Source organism: Colossoma macropomum, unplaced genomic scaffold (genome assembly GCF_904425465.1).
Source record: "Colossoma macropomum unplaced genomic scaffold, Colossoma_macropomum, whole genome shotgun sequence".
Classification (NCBI taxonomy): Eukaryota; Metazoa; Chordata; class Actinopteri; order Characiformes; family Serrasalmidae; genus Colossoma; species Colossoma macropomum.
Window position 1 is genome coordinate 40,435,000 of NW_023494799.1, and position 24,797 is coordinate 40,459,796.

At 42.6% G+C, this 24,797-nt stretch overlaps 1 protein-coding gene across 1 annotated transcript in view; it reads left to right on the plus strand.

The window, feature by feature from the left end:
- ccdc102a (coiled-coil domain containing 102A) overlaps positions 1–24,797 on the plus strand; it is a 101,353-nt gene that overhangs the window by 35,552 nt on the left and 41,004 nt on the right. Inside the window, exons 2-4 of the mRNA XM_036586448.1 lie at positions 15,781–16,537; positions 18,781–18,998; positions 21,168–21,276. Of these exons, the coding sequence (XP_036442341.1) occupies positions 15,857–16,537; positions 18,781–18,998; positions 21,168–21,276 (1,008 nt within the window). The 5' untranslated portion in view covers positions 15,781–15,856. The remainder of the gene's footprint in view (positions 1–15,780; positions 16,538–18,780; positions 18,999–21,167; positions 21,277–24,797) is intronic.

A 24,797-nucleotide genomic window follows, 5' to 3' on the forward strand; every position in this document is an offset into this window, starting at 1 on the left:
TTTATCATCCGGTTCGCTTGATATATATAACTGAGCGTCGTCGGCATAGCAGTGGAAATTTATGCCGTGTTTACTGATAATGGTGCCCAGTGGAAGCATATATAATATGAATAATACAGGTCCTAAAACAGAGCCTTGTGGAACACCATACTTTACTTTTGTGAGAACAGACGATTCACCATTTATATTAACAAACTGATACTGATCAGTGAGGTAAGACCTGAACCAGGAAAGAGCTGTTCCTGTTACCCCTACAAGGTTTTCTAGTCTGTCTAGTAATATAGTGTGGTCTATTTTGACAAATGCCGCACTAAGATCGAGGAGGACTAACAAGGACACATGATCTTGGTCAGAGATCACAGAATTTAGATTGATTTGTTTATTTACTTGATTAAAGGAAAACTGATTTAGTTGTATTTTATTGCTGCTACTTTGCACTTGTTTTTAAATTTTGACAGGAAAAAAAAATTGAGTTTTATTTTTTTATCTTTTGTATTAGCAGGAAAGTTCATCACAGCAGTGAATTTTTAAATGTTATTCATTTTTATTGTCTTCATTGTTAGTTAGCAAATGCATAAAGCAACCTCAAAGAAATGTACAAGTCAGTAGCTACATAAGAGTCATTTGGTAATGTAATGATTTATAATCTGAATAATCGATCTGGCTTTTTACTTATCTGGCAGGCTGCAGCGTTAAGCGTGTAAGGCCTTTGTCCGAGTTTGAAACTGTATCTCTCAGTCACCCCTCTGTCTTTCAGGCTTCTCTCATTTGTCATATTTTGTGGAAATAACTATCAGTAGTCAGTACTGGACCTCAGAGCAAAGAATGCACAGAGGGGAGGGGCTTAAGCAGAAACAGATCTACTGGGTGCCAATTTGACCAAATAGCCATTTTCTATTTTGTGGTATTAAATAATGTTATAAAAATAAACCGTAGTGTTGAATCAGATTCAGAATTTTGTGCGTCGTTACACCTTCATACAGTGCGCAGATGAACCATTCAGAGTGTGTGTATTGAATTAGACTTTTTTGTCCTGTGTTTTAACATGACTGAACAGTTGTGCATGTGTGTGTGTTACACTCTGCTACTATGGAACATGAGTCCCTTAACGTGAGCAAGGACGCACCGTTAAGGACATGACTGACCGAAACAGCGTGGTCGACTCTGGCACAGCTGTTTAGCTGCCTAGCCTAGCTGCCCTGGTTGCCGTTAGCTTCATCAGGAAACATTCATTCATTCATCTTCTAAGCCACTTATCCTCCTGGGTGGCGGAGGTGCTGGAGCCTAACCCAGCGGTCATTGGGTGGAGGGCTTGAAAAAACCCTGAACAGGCCGCTAATCCATCACAGGTGATGACAGTTTGGGGAATTTAGTGTGAGGAGCTGGAGAACGAACTGCCGGCTGTGCAGCGAGTGGGCGGAGCTCGTTACTCTGACGTAGCAACAAGCTGCTCGTTAAGGAACTATAATTTGGTGAAGGAACTGCGAACATTAAAACATATTAAACGCCGCGTTCACGGCCCAGTTTATTAATTTATTACTGTATTTATTTACCTGTTGTATTAAAGCAGTAGAACACTCGAGGAGTGTGTTATCGCCAATAACATCACGGCTGTGATGATCTACGGCGACAAAATCACAGCTGGGATGTTATTTCTCGATAACACACTCCTCTGTGTTCTGCTGCTGAAGTGTTTACTCCTCTAAAGAAGCAGCTTCTGTTTCTTATCACAAAACACAAAACCTGCTGATTTCCCACGCCTGTTTTTGAGTAATGAAACGTTTCCAAATTTTAACTTCTAGTGCTGTAATTTAAAAAACATGCTCACAACTCTGTGCTAATTTTGGCGAAAGTCAGATTTTTCCACTTTTTGTTGTTTTTTGAAGTCTAGTGGAGATTCAAACGTCAAAATTAGTCTGAATCCACATCCCTAACTGTAATATTCACAGCAATAACAACGCAGTGCTACTCATTCGTTCACATTGTGTGCAGACACACACACACACACACACACACACACACTCCCTAAAGCTATTAATAGAACTAAAGGTGAATTCTGTTGCTCTAGTACAGCAGCTGCTGTTGCCATAGTGACCAGGTGCGTTCAGCACAGGTGTCGTGTGCAGTAACAGAGTGATTGATGAAGCAGGTGTAAAGATGGCTGCTGCACCTGAGGATGCAAATGCACAATGTTCAGACCAACATCAGACAATGACGAGAAATGCAGTGTATTTTATGAGGCTCTGCTGTAAGAAGAGCTAAAGCATCTTTTCTGTCCATCTTGTCTGCTAAATTTAATATTCTTTATTTATTCATTTGATTTGTTCGTCATTTATTGCAATTTTATCATCGGTGCAAGGCCACCACCACCTAACCCCTTGGTTTAGATTGTGTATTTCCATGGACAAGCTGTCGGTCAGCATGATTGGCATATGATTAACGAGATTGCCTTGCATTAAGCCTTAATTTATTCACAGCGCCAGCAGAAAGACTCAGTCCGATCTGTTGGTGTGATTAGGCAAGCATTTAGCCTCAGCTCTGGTTAATGAGCTTTCCTGGGCATGACTGCCAGATTTATAATGAGACCTGTACAACATCTCTTCATTAATCCTTCTTTAATGGAGAATTTATCGTCATGCATCACTGTCGACTTGACTGACCACTCCTAGGTATCGGCACACCGATTGGTGTTCTGTACTGCTAAACGGACTCATGTATGCACTTCATATCCTCTACGAAGAGAGAGCCAGATCTACCAAGCTGTCAGGAAAAACGACCCCTTTAAGCAGAATAATCTAGTGGAGGACAGAGACCCTTGTTTTCTTCATCTACCTTTGTTTTATTGACTTTCTACTCGTCTGAGCCTTTTTAGTGCCCTACTTTCTTTATCCTCTGTCTCTTCCTGTCATTGTGCCCTGCTTTAGCTCCTTGTTTCCCCTTTTCCATTTTAATGTCATGTTACATTTTCTCTTCCATTCGCCCCCCCCCGCCTTGCTTCCTCTTCCTCCTGGCCCTACTTAGTTGGCTGAGAACTTGCAGGCTTGATTTGTTGAGTGTCCAAAAGTACCAAGCTCAGTGTTTTTATTTATGTTTTTCAGTTCTAACAAGTTTAAATGCAGGATTTCTGCATTTTTACAGCAAGAGATCTGTGTAACTGTATTCAGAAGTCCTCACGGCTGATTCCAGGTTTCTGCTCAGTAGGCCTGCTTTTCAGTGGGGAGATGATGAAAACGTGACTCGTGACATTAGCATCCAATTATGCCTCTGTCAAATAAGCAAGCTTTGCTCTAAAACATCTGTTTCTGTGCCTGAATCATTATCAAACCCTCACTTTTCTATGCTTCACTTTGTTCCTGCTTAGAAAGAAAGTATCATCCAAACAACCTAACAACCTGCTGCAGATCTGCCAAAACAAATGGGAGAACACGACTCCCCAGTTGTGCTCATGCCTGATGCATATTTACCCCAGGGGACTTCAAGCTGTTATTGCAGCAAAATGTGGCTCTACCAAATATTATTGTGGGGTTTGAATGTAACGTAACACTGAAGCATTTTTCTTTTTTGTTGGCTGTATTTTGTTTAATCTGTAAATCACTGGCTTATTTTGGCTTTAGGGAATTTAGTGTTAGAACATATGAGTTTACAATAAAAATGATTGGATAAATGTCTGTAGTTTTACTTGGAATTTTCAGAAAATGTTAGATTACAAATGTTGGCAGCTTTCAAAGGGGTTGAATACTTTTGCATATTAGAACAACAGTTTTTGGTGAAAACTGAAAAGAAAAACAAACGTTACATTTGTATTCTTATATTACGTCAAAAGGCGCCATGACCTTGGAGATGATACAAAATATAATTCATCTTGGGCTCTTTTAATGCAAGATGAACCCAAAAAGTACAGAGGCCTTGCTTTTTGTGCCTGTTTTGCATGTTAAAAACAAATGGAAGTGACCTTTAAAGCTCTTCTCTGATCACCAGTGTTCTGTGGTTGCTGTCACCGTGACATGTTTCCCTCATTTAATGCCTCTATTGGTCACGTACCATCACTGTTTACCTCAACTCCGCAATCAGTCACAGAAAGACCCTTTTTAATAGAAACAGGCCAACATGGCTTTACACTGCTCAACTGTTTCTGCAGAGCTGTTTTAGTGAACCAGGTGAGTAAAGTTAACCGTGGAAAGGAAAATAATGAGGACATTGCAGTCATCAGCCTGGACATCTATGATCTATGATGTATATAAAAAAAAAACACAAAAAAAAAACAAAAACAAAAAAACTTTTTCTCAGAAACTACGAATACAACGATTCACATCCTTCACTGCACTAAATCCAGTTAAACAGGTCTGATTACAAATGGAACGTAATGAGGGTGATCAGTGTTCTTCAAGGGCCAATGACGTCCACAATGTACTGAGAAAAACATATTGTACAGCCTAATGAATGAAGGGGTCGACAATCCGACTGTTAAGAAGAGCCTTTCTGTCAAGTTTCAACACAGATCAAACCACCTTGGGAGCCACAACATTTCATGGCCATTTTATTGAAGTGAAGTTTCACCATCTTGGCTGTAAATGTGTCTCAGTGTGTGCTGATGTCCTCATATAGGCTAAAATATAAGGTAAATGAAAACACAGACTTACTTTGCTCTGCTTGAAGCTTTAGCTCAGCTATAGCTGCTTTTCTCGCATCTCAGTCAGGAAACTTTCTGCAAAAGTAAAATCGCGCCTTGTAAAATGTCTCTTAACGTCTGACTTTTACGAGGCTGAAGTCGATTCTCATTCGTCAGCTTCTTGTTCGAATTTTCCAGTTCCACCTTAAATGGTGCCTGAGGTGCCAGAATGTAGCTAATTATGTAGTTAACTGTTGCATCATTTAAGGTGGAGCGTGAAAATTTGAACAAGAAGCTGGCGAACGAGAAACTGACTTCAGCTTCGCGACTTCTTAGGGTTTTTCACTGCAGATTAAACGTATCAGGAAACCAGCTGGAGTGATTATAAACACTAATAAGTCCATTTGTCTCCAAATTATCGATGTTCGTCTTAAATCTCTCTCTGTGCTCGTTTCGTTAGCTACTAGCTAGGCGAGACTGTTGTCTGTGTTGCTATGGTGACCAGCAGTCTGCGCTGATCTTTCAGGGTTAAAGGGTGAATCAGCAGTTCTACATTAACTCCAGAGTTTAAGACCATTTATTGTTAAACTGTGTTGAACGATCAGCAGAGCTTTATTTTACTGTAAAGGAGGATTATTTTATTTTTACCTACTAATCTGATTCAGCTGTGGAGCAACAGGGCAGTAAAGGAGACGCATGTTGCCGACTCCTGGCCTGGTGGAGGGAGAGATGTTTATTAAGCCTTTTATTAATTTTTTCTCTCTGGTTATTGTAGCTATAGTGAAATGTCTGCTTAGCAGGCAACCTAGACTAGCTGGTGGTTGTCACTGTAGTGACGTCTCTGATTGGCGACGTTGAGCTGACACCTCATATAACTTTTCCTCATGCCAAAATGAGTTCTTCTGACCTCCGTTCCTTTCTTTGTGTCCCTACCTCTTAGTGTCCCTGACCTATGGCAGGGGTCTGTGGAGCCCATCACAGGAACGTGATGTGTATCTGCTGGTATTGTTGCTGCTGGTCAGACGGAAGATCATCCACCAGCTCTGCAGCACTGAAATCTGTCTTGCAGCTCCGTTTTCACACTGTCTCTGCAGGAAATGTATGCAAGGCGTACAGGAGCCCAGAGGGACTGTAGTTGTTTGTTTCACTGTCTGAAAAGTTTTTGGCCAGGCTGAATTTTAGTGGCTAGTAAAGTGGAACTGCAAGACTTTAATTGCCCATGGCGTAGGCTACGGGGTGCGATGACAAGCTTAACAAGTTTTGTGGAGGAAGGAATGGGATAATATTTCTTCAGAATATTTTAGGGCTGCCTTCAAAGTGCAGTCAGGGAAAACTATAACAGTGCAATAGTCACAGATGACCACTGCCTTTGTTAAAGTCCTGAAGCTCATCATTTAACATCAGTGTGAGTTTGGTTGTACATAGCGTTGGTGAGCGTCTATGGCTTTATCAACATTATCAAATATTTGTTTTTTTTTATGTGAGAATCACAGAGACTGATTCTGGCTCGTTTGCTAATGTTTTAGAAAGGGCTGCCGTCTGCTTGACTGATATGACAATTCTGTGACAACTGCCTTTGACCAGTCAGTGGTCTGTGTAATGTCTAGCTATTTTTAGGGTTTTGTAACTGTACCGTACTGTACTGCCCACCATTAGAGACGAGGGGTGTCGTGGCACATATGCCAATATTTAATTTTTCGATATCGAAGTCGAGAGATGATACACGCTGTGCATCACATACTGTCCAGGGTGTATCCTGCCTTCCGCCCATGACAGCTGGGATCTGCACATTTTTTTGTTTACTTTTATTATTATGAGCCTTAATAACACATGCACATATGTAACATGGTTATTAACCTATTGGTGCCACGACGCTGTCACAACATTGTAATTCCTCCGAAAGTTATGATAACGTTGTCTGACAACACTGTGACAACGTAGTGGCATCATTGTCAATACCCTGTAACGACCTCCTAGAATCCTCATAACTTCCATTATATTGTTTATGGAACTTCATGGAATTTTGCTGAGTTGCCAGCAGGCAGTCATAATACTGTATGGCAACATTACTGTATAATGAAGTCGTGACAACGTTGTGATTGTATTTATTGTCTTATAAAAAATGACTTGTGCCAGCTATCGTCTCAACAAGCACGGTTATGTTTTTGGGAGGTAAAAAAAAACAGAATTAGATTACAAAAAATAAATAAATAGATCAGTAAACACGTTTGAAAGTTATGTTAGCACTGTTTTCTAGTTACTGTACACAATCATGACACAAAAACAGCAACATGTCACTGTTCCCCGTCTGTTAACATGCACGGTAGGTTTGTGATGCACCGTTGTCTGATTGCGCCCCCAGCCATCTATGATTGACACTACTGTGAAGGTAGGGGAGGGGTGTAGGCAGGTCAAACAAAAGACACGCTTTCCTCCACTGTCTGAATGTTTTTACAGTGCTTACGCTTACAGAACAAAGCAATCGTAACCGTGGACCTCAGGCTGCTCCTTACAGAGACCACCTTCTCCAGAACCCGTCTCATTACCGCGCCGTCTGATTATAATGAATATAAACATGCTCCCTCGTCAGATACTGTGTTCTTTGTCATGTGGGCTTCTACTCTACTCTTACTGTAGCTACTCTTTTTCATTTTTAATAACTGATGTAATCATAACGTAAAAACCTCCCCTTCATGCTTGGTGAAGGAAGCTGTTCTGTGCAGGGAGGGCTGCGGCACTGTTTCACTTTAACAAACACAATACAGGTGGAAAAAAGATTCGCTGCTGCTTCAGAGTGTCATAAAGCCACACAGCGTATCGGGGCTGCTTGAGCGCATGGACTAACATTAAAAATAAAAAGAAAACTGATTGCAAGACGATTATAATTCTTTTTTTGCATCTTAAAGCCACTGACCGTGTGTTTTTGGTCATTTGGATTATCCAACTTCATCCACAATCAAGGTGGAAAGTGCTGGTGATCGCATGAAGTCTAATACAGTTGTTTTGGCCATCAACTACTTATAGCTGGACCACCTTCAACCCTCAGCAACACTGCTGTGCCTGGTACACTCAAACCAGCACTGCACACACTACTATACCACCACCATGACCTGTTAGATAGGGGGGGCTCATAAAGTGCCCGTGAGTAAAGACCAGGTTGATGTTTCTAATGAAGAAGATTGGAAAGCACTGATATGGACATTCTGGGCTGACCAAATGTTCAGTATTTATGCGCATATGTTATAATGGTTTTATTAAATGTAGAAACTGGATAAGCATTTTGGAGAAATATAACATTTATGTGGGGTTACAAAGACACAAAAATGAATAAAATGTGAAATTTTAGTGCAGATCCACGTTTGTGCAGTAGATGTTGGTTTGAGAAATCTAAACGTCTGTCTGCCGTTATGATTTCGATATCATCATTTACACTCTGAGGAGAGTAAGGCTGAGTAAGGCTTTATTAGTATTGTTTTTTTATTAATTAATTATTCCTCTCTACTTGCGCAGTAGAGATTAATTCATCAGTACAACTTTTCTCTGTGGGGAAACTTAAATGTTTTATTTAGCACTCTTCATTTTTGCAGTTACAAAAAATCAGAGAAATAGACCTTTTAACATTTCATGTGGTCCCAGGATCTCTGAAGCTGCCCGTAAGATGTCGGATGTGCGTTAAAATCTCGTAGCCACTCTGTTGGTTCTAGGAATAGAATAGAGCTCGCATTTCTGTTAGATTAGGTTAGATTTCTGCCAAGTGCTTTAGGGCCTTTTCTTAACTTACAAGGCTTATTTGTCTTTGTTTACATTTGCCTTTTTACTTTTATTTCTAAATATATCTGAACCAACAACAAACTGACAACACTAATATAAAAAACACCATTGTATGTTTCTGTGACCTGTAATATCAGACCACAACGTTCTTCGGTGCGAAGATAAGCACGTCTGAAGTCCTATTTAAACGCTAGTCCTAAAGCAGAGGAGCTGCACGTCGCTTTCATCTAAATCATCTTTTGCGGAAGGAAGGATGATCTTTGTCACTTTCTTAGTCTGCGGTCAGAAACCGCAAGCGCAACATGCTGACAGACTTCCTCTCCTCTCTCAGGCAAAACTCATTTACAAACCGCAGAGAGAGCAGGTCGATGCCAAGGTGTACTTTCGTTCTGCAAAGGGAACAAAGCATCGCAAGCGTAGATGAATTTACAATGCATTTAAAATGACAAAATGCATCAGATAATCTCGAAATGGAGCGTTTTGGATCGTTTGCTTTTCCTGCGAGTAAAATATCTTCATTTACACCTGAACATTGTGTGATTCTGTCTCTGAGTCTGACTTTTGCTTCTTTGAATCTCACTTTTCTGTGTGTTCTGTGACAGAACTTGACTGTGATTGGACAAATCAGGCCTGTGGGCCACTGACTATTTATGTCAAACCCTCCAGTGTTTCGATGTGTAGTGAGGCACAGCCATCAGAGCTGTTTAGTACCCACTGCACTGTGTGAATGACATTATTTCGAGGTTTCTGTTTTTCTTAGCCTTTCGACCGTTTGAAGATTCAGTGATGCGCTTTGCTTGAAGGTTCCTCCTGATTTTAGAACCGCTGCAGTGTCGATTTCTCCGTAGACGATGGTCAGCAGCTCAAAATCGAGGAGCTTTGTGAAAAATAAATGATCGGTGATTGGATCTTTTTAGGGCTGGTCTGAACAGCATCTTATAGGCTTTAAGCACTTGTTGGTGTTTCCAAATGTGTGCATAAATACTCAAAACCGTGCGCTTCTATTTTAAACAGTGTTTTGGTTCACACCAGCTGTGCTAGACATGTGTCACACTTCCGCCAAAGAAAAGCTGTTTTTTTTTTTCCCTTGCCTGTGAGTGAAGTGTGAACTTCATAGGTTGAAATGTAAGTTTCATAGAGATCCAGTCAGTTCACACACTCCTCATTTCTACATCGTTCTAAATGATTTAAAATAATTTATCCCAGTGATGATGATGGTGTAGTTACAGAGCAACACTGTACTTTTTTAACGGAATATTTTTCTTTATTTATTTAATCTGTCAGACGGTTTAAAGTGCTCCCACATGTGATTTCCTACTGAGACATCTTTTCTCTTTTAACCTCCGTAGACATGTGGAAAGTGGGGCAGTTTGTTGTACTCCGAGGCGAGGGAACGTGGACGCCTGGCATGAGTTTATGATGGACTCTAAACTAAAATAGCTGGCATTTATTTATTTATTTATTTATTTATTTATTTTTAATATGTTCCATATATTACCAATAACCCTTCTCTCTAAAGGCCTTTGCTGATTAAATTTATTTTGGGCCACAAATTTTGTGGCTTAAAAAGGACGATGCTTAACTGAGAAATGAAAAACCAAAATAAGACATGAAGAAAGCTAATTATTCAGGGCCAAATCCGGGTCTCTCCAACTTAGAGCTTTAAAGCATGTCCAGATTTTTTTTCAGGGAGAAACACGAGTCCAGATTTTTCTCATATTTGGCCCCCATTGTTCAGTATACTAGGCATCGCTCATGTATGAAGGAGCTCTTAATTCAGAACAGTCTGTACTGAAACGCCAAGGCCAATATGAAACTTATCATTATACAAGTTTAAGTTCTCACCTTTATTAAACTGTCTTTGCTCTGTTTTCTTCATTTGTCTTGCATGTTTTTTTAATGATCTTTTTTGTTCTACTTTCTTTTGGAACAGAGTTTGAAACTTGTTTTGTCTAGAGCCGATTACGCCCGTCTCTCTGTCAATTTCGATCTGTTTTGGCGTCAATTACAGTGAACCTCCAGATGTTTTCTGGGAAAAGAAATATGATGTCAAACTGTGTGGCAGTAGTGGTGGGTGCATCTGACGGAGAATGGCAAATTTATGGTTTGAGCTCTCCGGTTGGGGGTACATGGGAACAGTGTTTAGGGAAGGCAGATGTGGTTGGCTGGACAGTGGGGGGCTGCATGTAGTGGCCCCATCATGTGGAAAATTGTGTTACTCTTTTCTTTAGTCAATCATTTTGCTTTCCAACCATTTGCCCAGTTTTTTTTGTAACTTCCAGGTTTTTTTAAGTAAACATACACATTTAGTAGGTAATCTTCATTGTGTCGAGTGTATTTTTGACTGCACAGTTCTGTACGACTCTGAAACGATCAAGATACCGAGTGCTGCTCTGTGTTTGAAGTGATAACCCGACTGTTATTTTTCCTTCGCATCAAAAACCGTCTGAAGCCAAGTTTCCATCATGACTTTAATCTTAAGGTTTTTTGCATTGTTTTCAGTTAATCTAGTTCAACTTGGGCAGCACTAGTTTGGTGTTTCTTTACCTTCTTTCTTCACCACCTTCTCTCCCGACTCCTCTCTCCTTTCTAGGCCTGCAACTTTCAAATATTTTCATTTTCGAATGTTCTGTCAAATATTGTCTTGAGTATTGGAATATAAGAATAACAAAAGCTCAAGAAATGTTTCACTTTAATAGATTAATGAAACAGAGGAAACTGCATCTTTTTAACCATTGACTTAAAAAATAAACTTCAACTGTATGTGACCAGGGGAGTGGTCAAGGTTCTGAAGCTGAAGGCTGCTGTATCCTGGAGCGCCCGCTTATCCAGCCATGTTGGCTGTGACACCCTGTGCAGTCTGAATTATTTTCCTACAGCTCTGAGCAGATAGCCAGCCTCCTTAATGTATTCTTGGTAATAAATGATTTGAAATGATTGTATAATGATAAATGTATCGCATGTTTGTGGCAGCTCTGCTTCTTACAGTGCCTCTCTAGTGATTCTTTCAGCTTTGATTGCATCGTTAGAGTTGATCTTGTAATCAGTAGATCTTGTAAGCTGTTGTTATTTCACTACACTTGCTGCTCAGAAGGTTTTTTTATACCACAGAAGAGCACCTTTGGGTTCCTTAATGCCAGAATCAGACTACCAATTTGTCTCTTTCACAGTGGTCACTCTGTCAGATTAGGCAATGATCGTGCCATGAAATCTTGCCATGTTTTGGTCGGGAGATTAGCAGCACTACAAGCTTGACGCTGACCAGTCATTGTTCACGTTCTTGTGCAAGTTCTTAGGTTGTCGAAGAGGAAGTTCATGAAACTGTCAGTCAGAAGCGCTGTGTGTGGCGCTGGCGGTTTAGTGTTCTGAAAAAAAAAAGAAAAAACGATCGTGGAGCCGTTCCTGTGTGTCTCAGTTCAGTGTCTGCATCCTTCGGAGGCTGCATGTGAAGGCCGATTGCATCACAGCGGCGCGACTAGACTGTCTCATTTCGAAGGCCCCTTCATACGCGGCCGAGAAATTTGTCCTTCTTTTCCATGGCGACGGGTGGATCCTTCACCAGCCAACATATCCCGAGGTTCATTGTGTGCCGGCAAGGATTCGAGAACATGGTGGCATCAACAGAGGAGCAAACGGCGGGCTCCATCTTTAAAGAACATTAAAACAACTTGACAAGAATGATGTTTTGTGGCACAGCGGTCAGGGCGGGAGAGCAGACCGTCTCATTTCGGTTCAGCCTTCGCGGGTCTAAGCAGCCTTCAAAGGACACACCTTCGTAGACCGTGTCCTTCGAGGATCCACCCCCTGAATTAGGACACACTGGGAGACGACCGTATGGGCTGTCTGTCCTTCAAAGAGATATGTATATCAAGAACATATCAAGAACGTTACACAAATATAGCTACCAGGTTTTGGACTCTGCTGTGGTTCTTCTATGAGGAAATATCAAAAAGACGGGTATTTTTGACAGCAGCAACAGCAGCGTCCCTCTTTCTGTTCGCCATGTTTACATATGTGCATCAGAGAGCTCGGTCATCCTATCAGTCATCGTCGAGGAGCACGTCGTCAAACTTGGGCGGAAAAATTCCATCTAACATGCGAGACGTTTCGTTGGGTGTCTTGGGATGTGCCAAGACCATTAAACAACACATCTAATGAGCTTTGAGTCATTAGAATGGGTTTCATGCATCTTGTAAGCTTCCACTACGCTTATTGCTCAAAAGGTTCTTTGGAATGCCATAGAGGAACCACTTTGGTTCTGTATAGAGCCTTTCAATGGCTGGTTCTTTTAAAAAAACATTCTGTAAGTATGAGAAGAACCTTTTAAAACGTTTAAAGAACCTCCACATAATGTAAGGGAACAAACGCGGCCCTGAAAAGAGACAACAGCTCCTCTCAGAAAACGAGCTGTGTGGTCTGTTTGGAGAGAAGTGTCTGATCCCAGAGCCCCGATTTAGCGTCCTGTCGACTCACTGAGAGAGCAGATACAGTGTTTTACCACCGTGTGTGTGTGTGTGTGTGTGTGTGTGTGTGTGTGTGTGAGAACCTGAGAGCCTGGATGGAATATAATTCACACACTTCGCCACGTTGGATGATACAGTTGTCAATTCGCCCTCCACCCTAAAAGGCTAATAAAACAGGCTTTTTGATATGAGTGGTGTTTTATGGAATGGCTGAGCTTCCTGCACTGCTGCTTTCTGTGTGTAACAGTTTCCAAAGCCACAGGCTCCGCCCTGGAACTTCCTCTGGGCCCCGGCAGCTCCTCGAGGCGTTGGGGGGGGTGCTGGGGGAGGGGAGCCCTGGGATGTTCATATGCCGCTCTGTATGAATAAAACCGGTACCGCTGGATCAGATCCAGGAGTTTCTGCCTCTCTTTTCTTACATTTACTTAGTATCACCATTTCGTTGAAATGTGAGTCAGAAAATGAGTCCATTTTCTTTGTGTATTAAAAGAATAATGTATTTTGAGGGGTATTTCCAAACTGACTGCCAGCACACGTCTACAGTTTGAGTACCTGTCTCTGGCCTCGCTCCAAGGCACATTTTTGGGTGGTTCAGACACATTACCTGCCCAATTACCCTGTGGGTTACTTTTTAGAGCCTCTCTTAACAGAACCTCCCAAATCCTTCACACTAGCTTTCTGTGAATGTGTCGTATCGTCACGAACACATGAATCCAGCTAATCAGCAATTCGAATTCCTCCAAAGTGAACCCAGGATCTAATTTTCTGTGATTGTGCAGTTTTCCGCCAACTGATTGAGGTTAAATCTGCTGCGTGCTTCTTAGAAACTTAATAGGCTGGGAAATTGTATTAAACTATTGGATCTATTGACCTGCAAAGTGAGCTGCTATACACATTTACCATGGGTTTACTTTAGAACGCTTAAAAAAGCTGGAACATTTCAGCATCGCCTCTTTTCTTAGCGCTTGCGGAGCGGATGCGTTAGCTGCCCTGTAGTGGACAAGCGTGTTAAATCTTTCTGACCTCAAGCTTTCATTTGGAAGATAATCTGCCTCATGGCACCGTTTGGTGCGGGTACCGTACTGATTCAGTAGATTTCCCAAATCGCTGTGTGGGACAGTTTTGTTTGTGAATCTATACAGAACTCATGCAGTGTTTCCTCGGCCGAGCCTCTTTCTGTCTTCCTGCTCTGTCTTCTCTGTGGTTGATCTATGCAAGCTGTGTGCAGCGGTGTGGAGGAGGGGGAGACCACCGAGTTGTCAGGGTGCTGTCTGGATTGTTCAACACTTCCCTGTCACGGCATCAGAGTAGATATGTCCGGTAATAAAGATACTTCTTACCATGTATAACAAGCGAAAAGAACCTATATGAGAACAGAAAATCACTCACCAGCGACGGCCCCGCAGGGCAAAGACCTGCATAGCACAGTCGGGTTTTTTGGGTCAGTGTTATGCAAGACTAATATGAGATTTTGTGGTTTTCTTCATAGCACAGTAATTCAGTTTTATTTATGTAGAGCATTTCACCAAAGACACAGACACAAAGCAGCTTTACAGAAATCTGGAAACCCAATGAACAAGCCTGGCCTTGCAGTGACAGGAAAACTGAAGAATTGCTGCGAGTTATAAAAAACTCAAAAGAGGAACCCAAACCTGAATAACAGTGTGATAAACCCTTCACCAAGAGCTGTGAATGTCGTGTTGTCGTACACACTCTTAGGTAAACTGATAATCAGTAATTAAAGTTCTACCAAAGTGAACCCAGCATCTAGTTTTCTGTGACTCTGTAGTCCCGTGTTGCAGCACTATGCCACGTATTTAAGGTTAAATTTGCTGCTTCTTAGAAACTTAAATTGCAAGGAAATTGTTTTGAACTGTTGATCCAGCCGACAAAGTGAGCTGTTATCCACATTAGTGTAATTTCAAACCCTTAAAAAAGCTCAAACATTTCAGTGTTTTTTCTTTTCTTAACGTTCGTGGAGCTGAAGCATTAGCCTACACTGTGGTCAGTAAGCATGTTATCTAGAGATCATTCGGCGAGTTGTCTTTGGAAGATGACCTGTCTCCTCACATCGTTTGGTGTGGGCCGGACTCTAATGTTAAAAGTCTTTAAAGGACGGTTGGAAATGGGTGTAGTGGACCACCGGCTGTGTTATATAAGCCTACAGAGGGTTCGCTCGCTTTCACACACGCTGCCTCTGTGTGCTGTGAGTGATGCGGCTGGTAAATTCCACAGGTCGGCCATTCATGCACACAGCGTTGGTGCTGCAGACGGATACAGCATGCAAGTTCTACAGACACTCTTTTTGCAAATATACAGATAAAACAATCAATTGCTTTACTATAAAATATAATTTCTGAAAGAGCATGATGCATTTATTCACCCTCAACTTTGACTTGTGATTGGGCAGCCGTTCTCAGCCTGGCAGACCTCCCAGAAAATGTATATTCAGCATGAAATTCTTAGCTAATATTTCATTTAATAATGGCTACAAATTTGATATTTTATTAAATATTTATTCACATTTAAGTTAAGTTTCATTGGTTTTGGTTGACTATTTCACTGTGTTTTGCTGCGCGATTCTTCCGGCACACGAGAACAAAAGGCTTCTAGCCTACTCTAAATACTGTGCCGCTTCAGTGTTGCATCTGGGACGAGTTGCCTTGCAAGACATTCGCGTCTCTGACGCTACACAGAGAGTTCGTGTGAAAGTGGCCTTAGATATGAGAGCATGGTAGATGAGGACCTGTGTGGTGTGAGGCAGTAATGATTAGGCCCTGCAGTCAAAACCTCCATCTTATTTCATGAGAAGTGTCACTGTGAAATGACACCAACAGTGCAGAGCATCTTTTCTGTTTGTGATTTGCTCATTTCCCATGTAGTTCTAAAATGAGCGCCTGCACATCATTCTAAACAGTGTTTCTTATTTTCCTGCAGGGAATCATGTTGCCTTCCCGATTGGACCCGCTAGCCTGTTAGTTCTTCTCTGCCTGGACTAATCATCGGCTCAGTCATGAATCACACGCCCAGCCCCCACATGGCCGAAGCCGCCAAGTCTGGGGCGGGCCTGCTCTGTGGTCTGGGTCTGGGGCCGGACCGGGTACGCTCCCCGGACAGCCTGACCCACACACCTAGCCCCACGGGTGGCACACCCAGCTCCAGCCCCCCTTTGCTGCTGTCTCCAGGGCTGGGCTGCGAGGGCGCCGGTGGTGACTGGGAGAGTCGTGAGGAACTTCGTCTGCGCGAGCTGGAGGAGGCTCGGGCGCGGGCCGCTCAGATGGAGAAGACCATGCGCTGGTGGTCGGACTGTACGGCCAACTGGAGGGAGAAGTGGAGTAAAGTCCGTGCTGAGAGGAACCGGGCACGGGACGAGGTCAGGCAGCTGCGGCAGCGTCTAGATGCCCTTACGAAGGAACTGACTGGGGTGCGCCGCGAACGGCAGGAACTGGTGGCTGAAAATGAGCAGCTTCGTCTCGAGGCCCAAAGGCTCCGGGCTGACCAGAGCTCCCCATCCAACGCCCCTGTCTCTGCACCACCATCCAACTCCTCCACAGCCTCTTCCCCCTCGAACCAGCCAGCTGGCTCGGACAGTAAACAGCATAGCCAGGAGGATGAGAGGGTGGGAGAAGGTCCAGGCTCCCCAGAGCCAGAACCTGTCAGGGATGTGGGAAATGAGAAACCAGAAAGGCAAAAGGTGAGTCCAACATAACCCAAGAAGCAGAGGTTCTGAGTTCTTTTTGGATAAGATTTATGATGCATTGTATGGTCCAAAGTTTGTTGGACATCTGCTCATCCAGTGTTTCTCTCAAAATCAAGAGTATTGAAAAAGAGTTTTGTCCCCCTTTGCTGCAGCGACAGCCTCTACTCTTCTGGGAAAGCTTTACACTAGATGTTGGAACATTGCCGTGAAGATTTGATTGAGTTTAGCCACAAGAGCATTCGTGAGGTCAGGTGAAAGTTGGATGATTACTTCTTTGTAACTCATCCAGAGGTATTTGATGGAGCTCTGTCACTCCAGAGAACTCAGTTCCACTGCTCCACAGCCCAGTCCTGGGGGCTTTATACCCCTCTAGCCCAGGCTTGGCAATAGGCGTGATGAGATATGGAGTTTATACGGGCTGTGTATTTGTGTCGATTGTTAGCTTATAACAAGGGGTGTCCACAAACCTTTGGACATACAGCGTTTGTTATCCTAAGTCCGCGGGTTTGTATGAGCGTTGTGCTTGTTTTTATATTATAATCATGATGTTGGTTGGTTGTTTTCCTGATTCAACCTGAATTGTTAAAATATCAAAAACGTTTTTCCTGTTAAAATAAGCACTTAAAAGCAATGTTGGTGCTTCATCGTGGAACCTTAGTTTCGGTTTGATATGTTGGACAGCAGAAATGAAAATCTGTTTTGCAGTCATCAGACCGCTACCAATGAGAAACCTGAGCCCTGATTAGACCAATAAAGACTGAAAACCTTTGAAAAATTGGGTTTGGGATCAGGTTTGGGGTTCAGTCCAGGCATCTCAGAGCTGATCAGACCAGGCGTATAAAAGGGTGAAGACATTCTGGACAAAGAGAGGCAGGAAGGTAGAGCGATAAATGGGTCAGCAGCAGATCTGATTTGTGTGCTGTGCTGTGCTTCACTGGTTTCCCATTACCTGGGTTTCTGCATGTTCTGGTGGGCTGCTTTCTTTTCTTTTGTCCTATTCTTGGAACCCCATCTCCCCCCCTCTGTTTCAGCCCTGGGGAAGCAGCCAGGGGGCTGCAGCATGAAAGCCAAATCCCACTACTCCAGCAGCCTCTCCCTCACATTCCTAGCCACGGATTTGCCTTGTCTAAGCACACCCCGCTTTTTCTTAATGTGCTTTTAATTACTCTTTCAGGAAAACCGTTGCTCACACATGATGAGTTTCAGTCTGCGGTCTGCAGAACGCGTCTGCTTTCTTCTGTGGTTTTTTTGTTTTGTTTTGTTTGTTTTTTTGATGGCAGGTATAAACCGAAACCATCAGAACAGAACTCCGCTCTCCAGCGCTCTGCTGGAGGTGAGCAGTGGAGAATTCGAATGAGCATCAGTGTCAAACTTGACCTTAAGGAGCTCACGCAAAATGGATGTTCGCCTGTGTGCCAGTCAGTAGGCGGTACCTTTTTGGCCTTAGCAACAACAGCTTCTGCCGTTCATGCAACAAAAAATTAGCTGCAGCGCTTCTGGGGATGAATACTTAGTGCTAATCAGTCTCTGTTGAATAAACAGGCGCTGCCGGGCCGGACGGGCTCACAAGCTTGTTTCATGCTATCCTATTTCCTGCCTCTCCATGTCGAGCTTCACACACAAACATGCTGAATACTTCCACATGTGCAGCTCGGCGTTGCTGATCACATATATACTCCTCTGTTGCCCTCTGGTGGCTCAGAGCGTGTGTCACACTCGTCGTTCAAATCGCTGTGAGGGCTCCCGAGACTGCAGGAAGTTGGCAGTGTGTTCTGTGTTTTCCGTGTTTCTCCTGAGGCCGTCCTTTTGATATACAATCTCCGCTGTGGGGAAAAGAGAGAGAAGAGAGATGGAGATTAGAATTGAAAAAGCAGCTTTTGATTACGGCACCAAAGTGCCTGTAAACTTCTTTCATTCCTACAGGAAATGAGGACGAGGCATAATATGATATATGTTATATGGATGTTACAGAAAAAAGCCTTTTCTGCCAGGGGAGAGTAAATCTGGAGCTCTTTGTCTGACGCCTCGGGTTTCCTTCCTTGGGAAACATTATTATGATGACGTAAGTCTTGGACGTGGAGTCTGTTGCTGCAGTGTCTTTCAGTTTTATAAAGACCGTTCAGTAATTCCTCCCTCTGATGTTTTCTTTCTTTGCGCTGTAATTAAATGCCCCACTGTACTTTCTTTGTGCACGTCTCATCCTTTCTTGCACTATTTTTGTCTCGGCTGCCTCTCAGGAGCTGCAGCTGTTGGAAGCTCTGCTGAGGGCCAAGGCGGAGTCTCCGGACTCGTGGGATGCGCGCAGTGCCAGCAGTCTGCGCACGGCTCTCAGCCGGCAGGACCGGAACAGGCTGCTGTGGGACGACCTGAGTAGCCTGGAGGAGGACTCCACCAAACTCAACGCCCTCCAGCTACGCCTGGACGAATCCCAGAAAGTTCTGCTGAAGGAACGCGAGTAAGACATCTCTCTCCACTTCTCCGTCATGTTTTAGATTGATCAGGTTATTGATCACCATACGATTATTTTTTTTACGTTGCAGATACTTAACATCGTGTCGGTCCTCGATACCAAAACGATCCTGCGGCTGAAAATTAAACACATTTGTTATTGTCAGAACTCGTGGTGTTTATTATTGTGTTGAACAAACAGCTTAACATCTCTCATTTTCAAATTCAAATTTAATCTCTTTATCAATATAAAACTCTTCGGATATGAAGTTAATAAAGGAACCTAAAGCTCTGTTGTGTTTGGCTGTCTTTAAGGTAAGATGTACTCGAGATGAGCTCAGTCTAAGCTAAAACTATATATTTCAGAACATAAAAACAAAACTAGAGCTGTTAATCCCCCCTTCAGTTAGTCATTAATGTAGCTATTGATGACAAACTGAAATTAAACTGATAAAAATAAATAAATCTAACTAATGAAAATGAAAAAATGTTTGTATTAGGCAGATTAGTGGGCACAGTTTGATTAATCTACAAGAAAAATGCAGTTTGAACATGATGTTGTCAATTTGGAGACATTAAAATGTAAAGAATTGAATTGCTTGCCAAGATATAATATTAAAAAGCATTGACCGTTTAATGTCATGCAACACTATAATTCCACAGATGTTAATTTTATGAACTTTGTGGAGTTCGGCTGCACAATAAACCATATTTTTATTGTTATCTTTAGAAGTTTTGTGATAAACACATTGTTCAGGATTGCAATGACGGAAGAGATCAGATTATCTCAGACGCAGCACAAAAGTGAGGTGATTAGATTGGTGGAGCGAGTAGTTTAACCATTCAACTGAACAGCCAGTTACAAAACACACTCATGCACAGCCCAAAACCACACTGTCCTAAACGACTAGCCTGTAAAATATACTTAAAATGTGTTAACTCGTGTGTAAAATTCATAGACTGTATGATAAAAGCTGTAATGGCTATTGTCACAACAAATGTACGTCACCATCATAAGAAGCTTTTATGGCGTTAAATATATGTTTATTTGTTTTTGTAGAAGAAGATGGAATCTTGACTGGTTTTAGATTTGAAGCATGTCATGGAATGTACTCATGTTGCGCAAGCTACAGATTCTCCAGAAGGGGGCGCCATTAGCAGTCATATATCTTTTGATGCTTCATAAGGGCATTGCTTCGCACAAGAGCTGTTTACACTTGCAGCACATCCAGTCAGAGGCACACTATTATTGTAATGATTTATTGGTTCTCACGTCGTCATCATGATTTCCAACAGTAGACTGTTCCCCCACTTCCGTGGTTGTTAGTGCAGGAGAGTACATGGTAGCATTAAGCGTCTTCTGGCGGCTCTGTAAACAATCGCCAACACTGCCTGAAATCATCGCTGTGTTCCTAAATGCACCAATAATTCAACTAAACTTAAAATTTAACTCTTTATCCTCCATAATGAAGCGTAGTGAGGGCATCTGGTTACGGATGTGTGATGTGATGTCCCGTCTTTGCTTTGCGAAAGTTATCTTAGGCAGGTTCCTTGCGGTTCTCTGTTTTTTTGTGAAATACGTTCCACCGTCTGAACGCTGTCTGAGCTGCTCTGACACAAATATGTGCTTTCGAACGTGGGCTGTGCGGCTCGGTTCTCTGCCGCGGCGTACTTCGTTTACCGGGCTCGTCCCTGAGCTCTGTGCACTGGCGCTGATCTTCACAGGACATCCACTCCTGGGAGATTAGCAGCTGTGCTCAGTTTCTTTGTGTTTGTGAATCTGACTAACTGTGGTCTGATGGAGAACCAGCCTTTAGTCTGTAGATAATATTTTGTAACTTCTTTAGTTTTCAAGAGGCCATGAAAGCTTTTCGATTGGGACATGTTCTATTGTACTTGAGAAGAATTGTTCTGTGAAAAGGAAAGAACAAGTAACTGAAGTTGTCCTTGACTGAAATATTCAACTCCAATCACTTTTTTTTTTCAAAAGAGCTGTTATTTGTGGGATTCACCTACATTTTCTGCCAGTGACGTTTTTCCTTTAAATAAGATTAAAAAATAGTTATTCATGCAAAAATCCAGATAATAGTGACCCGTTTTCTGAACTGTATGGAACTGTGTAGCTGTACTGTCGTATACTGTACGTGTAATGCAGTTTGTTTGTTTGTTTTTTCAGGGATAAACATGCACTCAGCAAAAGCATTGAGAAACTGGAGGCTGAGCTGAGCCAGTGGAAACTGAAATATGAGGAGCTGAACAAGAGCAAACAAGAGGCTCTTAAACAGGTAAGAGGTTACAGATGATAGATGAGGCTATTCTCAAAGAATATTTCAGTTTGCTAAGAGTTCAGGATTACCTGGAAAAAATATCTCCGAAATGAGGCAATTGACTGGACTTGTCTTGACCCCAAAATCAGCAAAAAGAAGACTCGGTTTAAAGACGCTCATTTCATGAGGAACTTTTCGGTTTGTCTCATTATTATGTTAAAAGGCCTTTTTATCACAGCTTTTAGCTTTACTCTGTCTTTAATCTCCAGTTTGACACTAATCAGCTTTTAATCAACAGGCTAATACTTGGTTTGTCTGAGAGGGTCGTGTCCATACTGTCCCAGTGGCCTTCAAAGCCTTACATCAAAGCCCTTTTCCCCCTTCATGTTCCTGCCTGATTAAGGTCTGCTGTACAGTGTGCCCACACAGCCATACCTGCTGTGGTTACTTCAAACACATACACACGAAGAGGGACTTTGGCATCTAACGGAGAGCTAAGCAAGCTATGTGGCTGTCAGCATTTTGAATAGATTTGGTCATTGACCACCAGGGGGCACTCTTGGCCAATTTCAGTGCACACTGGGAAGACTTTATGTGAATGGACTGGCAGCTATTTTCTTTCAGAAAGAAAGGATGTTGTAAAAGAAGGAGCAGCATATACACCAATCAGGCATCACATTCTGACCACCTCCTTGTTTCTACGCTCATTGTCCATTTTATCAGCTCCACTTACTATATAGGTGCACTTTGTAGTTCTACAGTTACAGACTGTAGTCCATCTGTTTCTCTGATACTTTGTTAGCCCCCTTTTACCCTGTTCTTCAGTGGTCAGGACCCCCATGGACCCTCACAGAGCATATTTGGGTGGTGGATCATTCTCAGCACTGATGTGGTGGTGGTGTGTTAGTGTGTGTTGCGCTGGTGCGAGTGGATCAGACACAGCAGTGCTGCTGGAGTTTTTAAACACCTCAGTGTCGCTGCTGGACTGAGAATAGTCCACCAACCAAAAATATCCAGCCAACAGCGTCCTGTGAGCAGCGTCCTGTGACCACTGATGAAGGACTAGAGGATGACCAACACAAACTGTGCAGCAGCAGATGAGCTATCGTCTCTGACTTTACATCTACAAGGTGGACTGACAAGGTAGGAGTGTCTAATAGAGTGGACAGTGAGTGGACACAGTGTTAAAAAATTCCAGAAGCACTGCTGCGTCTGATCCACTCAGACCAGCACAACAAACACTAACACACCACCACCACATCAGTGTTACTGCAGTGCTGAGAATGATCCACCACCCAAATAGTACCTGCTCTGAGGGTCCATGGGGGTCCTGACCACTGAAGAACAGGGTAAAAGGGGGCTAACAAAGTATCAGAGAAACAGATGGACTACATTCTGTAACTGTAGAACTACAAAGTGCACCTATATAGTAAGTGGAGCTGATAAAATGGACAATGAGTGTAGAAACAAGGAGGTGGTCAGAATGTTATGCCTGATCGGTGTTTAAGGTAGAGATGCAAGCCAGACCAGAGCACCAAGTACGACAAGCTAAAAAAGCCTAAGTAATATGGAGACGTCAAAAACAAGACTCAGTGTGGTCATTCAGTTGCACTCTGATTGGCTATCTGCATGTGCGTGTGCACTTTTGTACAGTGGGTTTTATTGTTTAGATGGAAAACAAGCAAATGCAAGTAGTTGTCCACTCTGCACTCTGGATTGAAACAAAGTTTGAGGTTTGCAGCATTAAAAGTTTTTCAGAAGACATTTTCAAGTGAGACATCCTTACAAGTTTGTTGGTGCATTTGTTTCCTGCGGCTTTGTTTTGGTTGCAGCCCTGTTTTAAAAATCAATGACCCCTACATGTCAACTAAAACAGTGGTCAGTGGAGGGTTAGTTTGCGTGTCAGTCGTAAGGCCTGTCAGTGTAGGCAGTGTTATGTCACGTTAAGCGACAAAATCCACCAGAATCTCTGACGACAGGCAAGACTAGTGATCTGTGGAGGTGTAGCAGGGCATCGCAACACAAGACAATACAATGCAAAAATGTGACCGTCACGTTATAGATGAACAATATCAGCGGCATTCTGTGAATTGACCATCTAACGGGACTGCTTTATTTAAACATTACTGAAAAGTTGACAGTAAACTTTAGCCACACTAATACCTGCCATCCACCTCAGTACTCATGGTCATTCATCACACTTCCACAGATTTAGTTAGTAGGTTGTGCAATAAAATGGATACAGTCCATGCACTGATCCCACCTTTCTCTCACAGTGCCAATTCAATATCAGAACTCAGAGTATCGGCCAAAGCAGAGCGCTACGTCGGCGTCAGTGGTCTATTAAGGCAAAGAACATAAACATAAATTTACAGTAGAGACTAATGTATCATAGTAGAGACGGTAATGCGCTGACATTGGTAGCTCTGAATTTAATAAAGTTCTACAAGGTTAATAAAATTGTACCCTAATTTTATAATGACCTTGACTAAGAACCAGTACCGTCTGTGGATCATTTTGCACCTGACCAGTGTCTGACCCATTTAATAATATTAGTATTAGAGATGACCCAAAACCTCTGTTTTGATACCAATAACAAAAACTTGAGAATGTGACAATTTTCTTGACTTGTTTTTCTTTGAAAACTATCAGGCTTTAAATGAATTGCTTTGTATTGATCTACGTCATTTGAGACGATCATGTAAAAGTAGGCTATCATGCACAGTCTACTCAAACAATCTACTGCCCCACAGTAAGAAATACATGGACAACAACACGAGATGCTGTGATGTGAGCGTGTACCATTTCAAAATGTTTCAGGCTAATTTTTAGAGCAATAGATCGAATTCACTTTTTCACCTCTCCAAAATATTCAGGCCAGTTATTGATGCTGATATTAGCCCAGTGCCCAGCTAGTATTTTAGATCAGTACAACACTAATACAGTTAGTATTTGTCTTCATTCAACTTTTATTCAGAATATCATGAGTGTATTGAATCGAGACTGTAGTGCCTCGAGTGATCGGATCGTGAGCTGCGTGTGTCATTAATCGTGTAGTAATCACAGCTACAGCCACCTTTAATCAACAGGAACTTCAGTTTCTGGGTTGCCTGTTTTGACTGTTCTTCTTTGGGGCTTTTCAGTGAAGAGAACAGCGGTCATTAGGGAAATGCTAGCAGGTGGTGGGAATACGGAGGAGCAGTGTGTGAAAGTGGTGTTAATCTAACTGTGGCACAGCAGCCGAGATGAGCACGAAGCTGTAACACGCAAGCTGCCACAGCTCAGCCCAGCTGTGTGAGCGCACGGCCTGCCGAGCATGTTAATTGCTGAGGCTCGGCCGCCGTCTACTAAGGTGTGGGCCGCTATGTGGAAATCACTCTTACAGGGAAACATGGTGGAAATTGTTGTTGCTCAGATGCTCAAGCTGTGAGATGTGTTGAAGGGCCACGAGCTGCCAGATGAAACTCTGAAGGTCTGTTGAGACGTCGCTGTCGTGGGGGTTTGTCCTGAGCTCTGTTTGAGGATCGTAGAGATCATTC